General features: G+C 43.3%; 1 protein-coding gene across 2 annotated transcripts; it reads right to left on the bottom strand.

Moving 5' to 3' along the window:
• Positions 1 to 688: 688 nt before the first annotated feature.
• Positions 689 to 6176, bottom strand: ccna1 (cyclin A1). Of its 2 annotated transcripts, none has more exons than XM_014129756.2 (9): positions 5970 to 6176; positions 5453 to 5630; positions 5174 to 5384; positions 4940 to 5058; positions 4403 to 4626; positions 4041 to 4245; positions 3457 to 3570; positions 1551 to 1684; positions 689 to 1342 (listed from the first exon to the last, which is right to left on the bottom strand). In XM_014129756.2, exons 2-9 carry the CDS (start codon positions 5609 to 5611, stop codon positions 1270 to 1272), a joined length of 1239 nt encoding a protein of 412 aa, XP_013985231.2. In that variant the 5' UTR covers positions 5612 to 5630; positions 5970 to 6176; the 3' UTR covers positions 689 to 1269. The 2 variants fall into 2 exon arrangements, with proteins under 2 accessions (XP_013985231.2, XP_013985230.2); XM_014129755.2 differs by having other exon boundaries at positions 3457 to 3606.
• Between the last annotated feature and the right edge of the window lie 2867 nt (positions 6177 to 9043).

Raw genomic sequence — 9043 nt, forward strand, 5'->3', positions numbered from 1 at the left:
GTTGATTGCAGTTTCAAAGCTGCATTTTGTTTTTAAGGGACCATAGCGCCTCTGGTCAAAATACCCATAAAACCTAGTGGTCAAAACAGGTTAATGGTTATAATCTTTCCCCCACCACATAGGGGATTTTAGAAACACTTAATCAGGGCTGTGTATTGTGTAGGCTAAGCCTGGTGTGACGTGTTGATAACCACGTAAATCTGTTCCAGACAAGGTGATTTAACGTAGTCTGAGCCATTTATGCAGAATCAAAATGCTTAGCATCAAAGTAGACATGCTTGACTGCAAATCCCTGCTAGCCATCTTCAGCTAACACCTTTGTTAACCGGTATTGTCAATTTAAAAACTTGCTAGACAGTTCAACATTTAGCCAACAGTTAATCCAGAGTCTTTCGACTTGAGTCTGCAGTCTCATCCAGATCATGGCATCTGTAGGTCTGAGCCGCATTAATTTGGGTTAAATAGTCATCTTGTCCGAGAGGTCAAAGCCAGCCTACACGAAAAAGCCATCGAGTGTTTCAAAATCCCCTTTGGGAACACTGTTGGAACCATTTCTCCATTGGACTGCTGGGTTATGGCTCATACTGGTACTCTAGTGGGCTGCAGCTATCTATATTGAGACAGTTACAGTATGGCAGACATGTAGAGGATGCTGTGAAACTTACTTTCTCCACTGGGACACATTAAATATTGCAACAGGACAGTTCACTTTATTCTCTCTTACCAATTATGAATGTAGCAAAATGTAATAAAACCAAATCCCCAGAGCAGTGGAAGGAGTCCACCGCCATGACAAGTGATAGAAAAGCATGGCAAAAATAAATGCCTGAACGCTCCGGGTCAAGGCTGAGGATTGAGAAGAGGAGTAAAGCAATGCCGAGGACAAACTATAGGCAACTTGTTTCCTTTAATCACATGATGCAACATACAAGATGCAGCCTGAGGTCCATGATTGTGTGGCAGTGACCAAAAGCAAAAATGACTTGGTACAGTAAAAACAGATTCAACCAGCCGTTTAAAAAAATAAAAAAGGCTTGTACAGACATGGGTTAAGTCCTGAGCTTACAGACTAGTACTAAAACACTTGAAGTAGGCATTCTAGAGTTAAGTCAACAAGTTACTATATCATTGTGTTTACTTGATAGCTACCTACACAAATAGCTAGCTAGAACAAAGTGTTAATAAGATTAAAATTCATTAAAAAGATTTAAGAGCAATACAAATAAGTTGTCCAGTAGGCATCTACAGAGGGAGCTAAGAGCTGTGTTGTTAGTCATTTCCCAGCAACTTCAGTAAAAAAGGCAGATCCTCAGGAGGACTTAGCATAGACACGTTACCAAACCTGCAGAGAGGAGAGCCAGTCAGCAGATGTTCATGGTAGTAAAGTCAGCAAAACGTTTGGCAACAGTAAAGTGTTATTGGACAAGTTCAGGTAATGAACACAACCCAGGAGTAGAGCTGTGGCTAAAGACAGACATGGTTAAGGTTAAACACCGTGGTTGTGTTTAAGGAATTATAGTTAAAAAGTATAGTACAGATTACCAACTCACTTTGAGCCCTTGTACTTCTCCCTGATGGCCTGTTGGGGGCGACTGTAGGCGCTGAGGTACAGCTTGTGGAGGTCCTTGAGGCAGGGTGCAATCTCTGCCAGGGTGTAGCCAGTGAAGGTGTACAGGGTGTCAGGCTGGAAAGACAGATGCCACACGGTTAGTTTAGCCAGTCAAACCAGTCTAACTAGGGCATCAGGTAGCTTAGCAGTTAGAGTATTGGACAGTAACTGAAAGGATGCTATTCGAATACCAGTGCCGACAAGGTGAAAACTATGCTGATGTGCCCTTGAGCAAGGAACTCCACCCTAACTAGTTCCTGGGTGCCATACTAGGACTGACACTGCCAAACATGTCACTGCACCCACCTGGTGTAGGACTTTCTAAACTCAGCAAAAAAGAAAACATCCCTTTAAGGACCTAGTCTTTCAAAGATACATTTGTAAAACTCCAAATAACTTCAGATCTTTATAGTAAAGGGTTTTAACACTGTTTGCCCATGCGTGTTTAATGAACCATAAACAATTAATGAACATGCACCTGTGGAACAGTCAGCTTACAGTTAGGACACTAAAGAGGCCTTTCTACTGACTCTGAAAAAAACACCAAAAGAAAGATGCCCAGGGTCCCTGTTCATCTGCGTGAACGTGCCTTAGGCATGTTGCAAGGAGGCATGAGGACTGCAGATGTGGCCAGGGCAATAATTGCAACGTCCGTACTGTGAGACGCCTAAGAAAGCTGATCGTCCTCGCAGTGACAGACCACGTGTAACACCTGCACAAGATTGGTACATCTAAACATCACACCTGTGGGACAGGTACAGGATGGCAACAACTGCCCGAGTTACACCAGGAATGCACAATCCCGCCATCAGTGCTCAGACTGTCCAGCCATAGGCTGGACTGAGGGCTTGTAGGCCTGTTGTAAGGCAGGTCCGGCACAAAACCACTGTCACTGGACCAGACAGGCAACACGTTCTCTTCACTGACGAGTCGTGGTTGTCTCACCAGGGGTGACGGTCAGATTCGCATTTATCATTGAAGGAATGAGCGTTACACCGAGGCCTGTACTCTGGAGCGGGATCGATTTGGAGGTGGAGGGTCCGTCATGGTCTGGGACGGTGTGTCACAGCATCATCGGACTGATCTTGTTGTCATTGCAGGCAATCTCAACACTGTGCGTTACAGGGAAGACATCCTCCTCCCTCATGTGGTACCCTTCCTGACATGACCCTCCAGCATGTCAATGCCACTGCTCATTCTGTGCGTGATTTCCTGCAAGACAGATGTCAGTGTTCTGCCATGGCCACCGACACATCCTGATCTCAATCCCACTGAGCACGTCTGGGACCTGTTGGATCAGAGGGTGAGGGCTAGGGCCATTCCCCCCAGAAATGTCCAGGAACTTGCAGGTGCCTTGGTGGAAGAGTGGGGTAACATCTCACAGCAAGAACTGGCAAATCTGGTGCAATCCATGAGGAGATGCACTGCAGTACTTAATGCAGCTGGTGGCCACACCAGATACTGACTTAATTTTGACCCCCCCCCTTTGTTCAGGGACACATTCCATTTCTGTGGAAATTGTTCAGTTTGTATCAGTTAAATCTTGTTACTGTCATACAAATAATTACAAGTTAAGTTTGCTGAAAATTAAACGCAGTCGACAGTGAGCACGTTTTTGTTGTTGAGTCTATAGCCTAGTTATGAGAATAATGTCAAAGGGAGATTACCCTACTTATATCAGGAATGTGATTACCATACCAGGATAAAATGCATGTACAAGTTGGTATTCTTGATTTAAGGTCAGACCAGGCACTAGTTCTCAGTGCGGGGGGGGGGGTTACCCCAGAGCGATGATGCAGTCAACATAGGAGCATGAGACCAATTGCCATCAGACAGACATGTCTTACCCAGAGGGACCTGTTGAGGGTGTAGTTGGCCAGACAGAAAGCAGCAGCCGCCACCACAGAGGGGAAGTAGTGCAGGAATGGATCCACTTCCAACATGCTTAGCTCTGCCACATACTGAGAGTAGAGTGACGTTACTGCAGCAAAACACTCCTGCACATTAAAAATTAATAATGTTGATAAACCATTTAGTCAACTGGGGTGAAATACACTCTACAGCAGGCCTGGGCAATTCCAGTTCTCAGGGGCCTGATTGTGTGTCCCCCCCCCCCATCCCAAGCAAACACACCTGATAAATTAATTGCATTTTTAACTGAAGATCATGACTAGTTGATTGGAGTCAAGTGTGTTCTGGGGAAAGTGTTTCACCAATCAGGATCCTGAGGACTTGGGTCCCCCTACAGGGTTAACTCATTGGGTTTTATTTAACCAGGTGAGAACACATTCTTACCAAGAGTGACTAAACTATTGAACACATGGGTCAGAGTACTGACTCATGTACCCTGATACCATGCTGCTAGCCTAAAGGCACATTTCAAAAACATGGCACAGCAATCAGACATGAGCATCTAGTTCTCTGTAAGTACCAGGGCGAGGCTCTCAGTCTTGAAGCAGACTGCCTGGACGGTGAGGAAATGGCGGAGGAACTGGTGTGTGGTTGGGACGGTCATGTCGAAGGCCAACACCTTCAGCAGGAAGTGTTCCATACGAAGCAGCTGCTTCTTGGTGTAAGTGTCATCTGTGATGTACACAAAGTCATCCACCTCCGGAGGGTAGATCTCCTCATATTTACTACCAGAGAAAAGGGTTAACACTAAAAAGGCCATTTACCGCAGCTGAAAGTGAACCACCTTCCTACAGATTACTGGCATAGTCCAGCCACAAGTATTGTGAACAGACATAGGCAGTTTCTTTACAAAACTTCTGCTCAATTTGTAACATGACTTACGCAGCCAGCAGAAGTGCAGCGGTGCCCACCAGCTGCAGCTTGCCCCGGAGTACAGACATGCAGGAGAGGAAGCGGTCCATGTAGTTGACAGCCAGGTAGATAGTCTCCCCACACAGCTTGTACTCCTGGCCGACCTCCACCAGCCAGTCCACCAGAATGACACGCATGCAGTTGGTGATATCCGGCTGCTTCCGCATGTAGCCAGACTTCGGATGGCACTTTATCTGGAACAGAGGGTTAGAAAGAGATTTTACCACCACCAGTTAGAGCAATTTAAAACAGGCAAATCTAAAGAATATTTACCTGGTGTGAGGTTAACAGCAGGATAAAGTAAATACATACAAAGAGCCAGCAACTAAAGTGCTGGAGTGTTAAACCACAATGGCTGCCGTGCCTGATCCAGGTGTGGGGGGGGGGTGATGGGGAGAATTACCCTCAAAAAAGGTATGTGAACAGTGCTTTTCATTTAGCAGATGCCCTTATGTCAAGAGGCATAGAAGACACTTAAACTAGTAGCCGTATAGTTTGAACACGCACTTCACTCTTGCGTAAGTGTTTGTGGATGTCCTCAGAATATTCTGCCAGACACATGGCATTCTGAGTGGTGAGAGCCTCGTTATCTGGGAGCGACTGCATAGAAGTGTCCATGCATGAACCTGCAAAACAAAGGGTTACTGTTATGAGTCAGTGCTGTGAAAATGAAGTGAAAAATTGACATGGTGATGCATCATTGTGCCCTTGGTGTGTAATGGCACCACAGGCCAACCTCACCTGAGCTCAGGTCCAGGAAGAGACGGAAATCTTTATGTTGCATGGCAGCAGTTTCCTCATCCACCACCTCTGCAGCCACTAGTTCGCCAGAGGCTGGGATGACGACCTCACATGGCTCATCCACACAGATGTCAGCACTAGAGCTTGAGGGACAACCCAGGAGATTGGTGTGGGAGTTGTCCAAAATAGAGCCACGTTTGGAAAAAAGTCCCTAAAAAAAGAATAAGTGATTAGCCAATATGAATAGACTGTACATAGAAAAGTTCTCAAACTACTCACCTGACCAAAAGATCGACTGTGCTGTTCGTTTTCTGTTAAGACTCCGAGTATAGTCCTCTGTTTAGCCCTGTCCATCCGGGATGAATCCATCCTATTAGAGGCCAGAACATTTTCTTGGCTGCTACGGCTGGCCAGACGGGCGACGTTGCTGAAGTTCATCTTTAAATAGTTAAAACAGCTAGAAATAGAGGGGATTATACATCAGAGGGTAAACAAACCAAATGTACCTAGCGGAGCTGTATAAACTGGCTGCCATGACTACCGATAGTGAGGGCTTAACACGTTCGTAGGTCGCCTTGAATTGTTATACACAAATAAAGTTCAGTTAGCTGGTTAGTTAACCGATTATCGCAAAGCCATGAAGGACAACCAAAACGAAGTAAAAACAGTATGTGCACGATTTGTTAGCCAACGATTCAAATGTTTGGCTTTGTTATGGTAGCTTGCAATTGAAGAGTTTCAATTAAAACGTTTTGTTGTTTATTTTTTTTAAATAAATAAAAAAAAATCTACAAACCTTGGTTGCGTGTTACACAGCCGATGATGCACAAAATAGCTAAGACAAAATGCTTCTAAATTGTTTTTGTCGTGGTATGACTAGCTACCTCCCACCGGTTTATATCTCATTCGGATGAACGCAGTGATCAGCTGTTTCAGTTGTTGCTGTGTGAAACTCAGCTGTTTCAGTTTTACACAAATTTCAATCCAAGTTCCGAACCGCTCTCAGTTGCACGGTCCAATCACAAGCCGCTCTCGGTTGCGCGGTCCAATCACAAGCCGCTCTCAGTTGCGCGGTCCAATCACAAGCCTACGGACGAGACCACGTGGTGACGTTACCATAGCAACGCGTGGACGCTCATTGTTTGAGCAGCGTGCGTATTATGTTTACAAGCAATATAAAACGTTGCCATGAATTGAATGATCACTGATATTTTTTTTATGCTCAATCTATCAGTGTTTCAAGAGAGGGAAAAAGATTTGCCTGGCTAGCCAGACTCATTTAGGGTTTCTATTAAACTGGTCCGCGGTTGAACCGGGCAATGGTCCGTTACGTGACCGAGTTTAACGGGTGAGGGAGATGCACACTGCTCGGTCATGTTGTCAACAAGGCAGCAATGCAACTTCTCTTTTCCATAAACTATATCTCGGAATTTTCTAATTAGTTCTCATTGGGAAGGCAGTTAAAGTGTTGTTGTTTTTTTTAATCAAAAGCAATCACTTTTATATTTGGAAACAGAATCCTACTCATTACTACACATTCAAAAGTAAGTGAGTATGGCTGGGGGGTGGTAGGGAGTTGGAGAATTTAGCATTTTTCAAATACATATTCAACCACAAAAAAACAGGTAGGTTTTCCAATGCCTCGCAAGGATGAGCACCGATTGGTAAATGGGTAAAAAAAGTAGATATTGAATATTCCTTTGAGCAAGGTTTAGTTATTAATTACACTTTTGATGGTGTATCAATACACCCAGTCACTATAAAGATACAGGTGTCCTTTCTAACTCAGTTGCCGGAGAGGAAGTAAACTGCTCAGGGATTTCACCATGCAACCAATGGTGACTTTAAGGGTGTTTTCACATATAGTCCTCTTTAAAATAACCGATCTCAGTCCTCTTTAAAGTTAACTCTGGGGTAAAAAAAAAGCTACATAACTCAGTTCCCTGTGTATTCACACTGCTTTGAATGCTCAGCTCTCTTACCAGTTCACTTCAACATTTTTGTGGTCTGAGTCCTCTTTGCATTCACATTGCTATGTTTAGAAAATAACCAAGATATTTTTCCAACATTTACTCAATAGAGCCACACAGTGGAGGGGAAAACGACCACGTTAGCTACAGCGGGCAACACCGGGATACACAGCCGCCTAGTGGAAGCAGGTCAGCAAGCAGCCCAATACACCGGTACACTAGTCATTTGAACAGGTGTCGACTCGTCGTACAGCCCAATCAGCCACGCAAAAAGGTCTTGAGTGGCAACAAATCTGCCCAATTAGCTGAATCCTTTACACTACACCCACTCCTTGCCATATAAAGTTCCACAGTATGAGTCATAATACCCATAAAACCTAGCGGTCAAATAGGGAAATGTTTCCAATCGTTTTTCCACAATTATTTTTTCCCATAGGGGATTTTAGAAACACTTAAAATAAGGTCTGTGTTTCATTTAGGCTTACCCTGGCATGACGTTCTGATAAAAGTCACCTTGTCCTAGAGGGATTTACATGGTTATCAAAATGTCACACCAGGGTAAACTTACACGAAACACTGCCCTTATTTTAAGTGTTTCTAAAATCCCCCCCATGGGAAATATGAATGGTGTAAAAATAATTGGAATAATTTCCTTGTTTGACTGCAAGGTTTCATGGGTATTATGACTCATTCTGTGGTACTCTATACACTCTGGCGTGTAAACACAGTGCAGGACAAACCATACCATCAGAACCTGTTATCGGACAGCCAGGGATGTCATTACTTACATTTTGGAAGCTAATAGTTAGCATTTAGTTCCAAAATAAGACATACTTATTATAATCAAAATATAATATTTACATGTAAAAATGACTGGTAACAACATAAATGGCAGAAGAATAATAGCAGATTAAATAATGCTTTAATTAAACACTTTATACTCAAATTTCTACCGCCAACCTGCCCATCATCTTTTTGTTAGTTTGTGGAACTAATGTGAGGGGCTACGGCAGGGGAAAGAGTGTTGCAGCAGCAGGAACGGTGTAGAATAATAGTGAAGACATCAAAACTATGAAATAACACATATGTAATCATGTAGTATCCAAAAAAGTATTAAACAAATAAAAATGTATTTTATATTTGAGATTCTTCAAAGTAGCCATCCTTTGCCTTGATGACAGCAGAGAGTTTGTATACATTGACAAGTCCTGGATACTGTCCTGCTTCAATTACTCTAATAATCAAGTTTTTTATAATAAGGAGAGCACTTATATCTGTCCACTCCTCCTCCCGCTCACACAGAGTAGCAGTGTTTCTGGACTGGTCGGCTGGAACATGTTGTGGAAAATATTAAAACAAATACTACTCAGATACCGGAGCTTATGAATTCAATTAGACTTTTATTGCAGAGAGCAACAAAGCCGAGCACCTCCATGGAAGAACTGCCTCCTCATTCTTAGTGCTTGGCTTTTATACAGTTTGACCTTTACATAACGTCATCACCCCATTTGCTTTGTTACATAGTTTCCATCCTCTTATTGGCTCAGATATTGGGGCATAGATTATTATTATATAGATTGTTGGGGCATAGAACAGTATAAGGTTACTGAAAATCATCAGATGACTGGAAAATCTCCAACAAACACTGTCCTACTACAGAGTCATCTCTGACACGCTGACCAACCTGTACACATTCCACACAACATTCACTGAGCCCCTCTACCTAGGGTTTTATCCTGACACCTCAGTGTCCCTGTGTCAGGTAGAAAAGCTAAAGGGAGTTTGAATATTATCGCCACTAAAGCCACAGTGTTCTTTTGTCAGGTTAAACAGACCATTTTTTAAATATTTTTATTTATTTAACCTTTATTTAACCAGGCAAGTCAGTTAAGAACAAGTT

The sequence above is a fragment of the Salmo salar genome, chromosome ssa11 (genome assembly GCF_905237065.1).
Source record: "Salmo salar chromosome ssa11, Ssal_v3.1, whole genome shotgun sequence".
Classification (NCBI taxonomy): domain Eukaryota; kingdom Metazoa; phylum Chordata; class Actinopteri; order Salmoniformes; family Salmonidae; genus Salmo; species Salmo salar.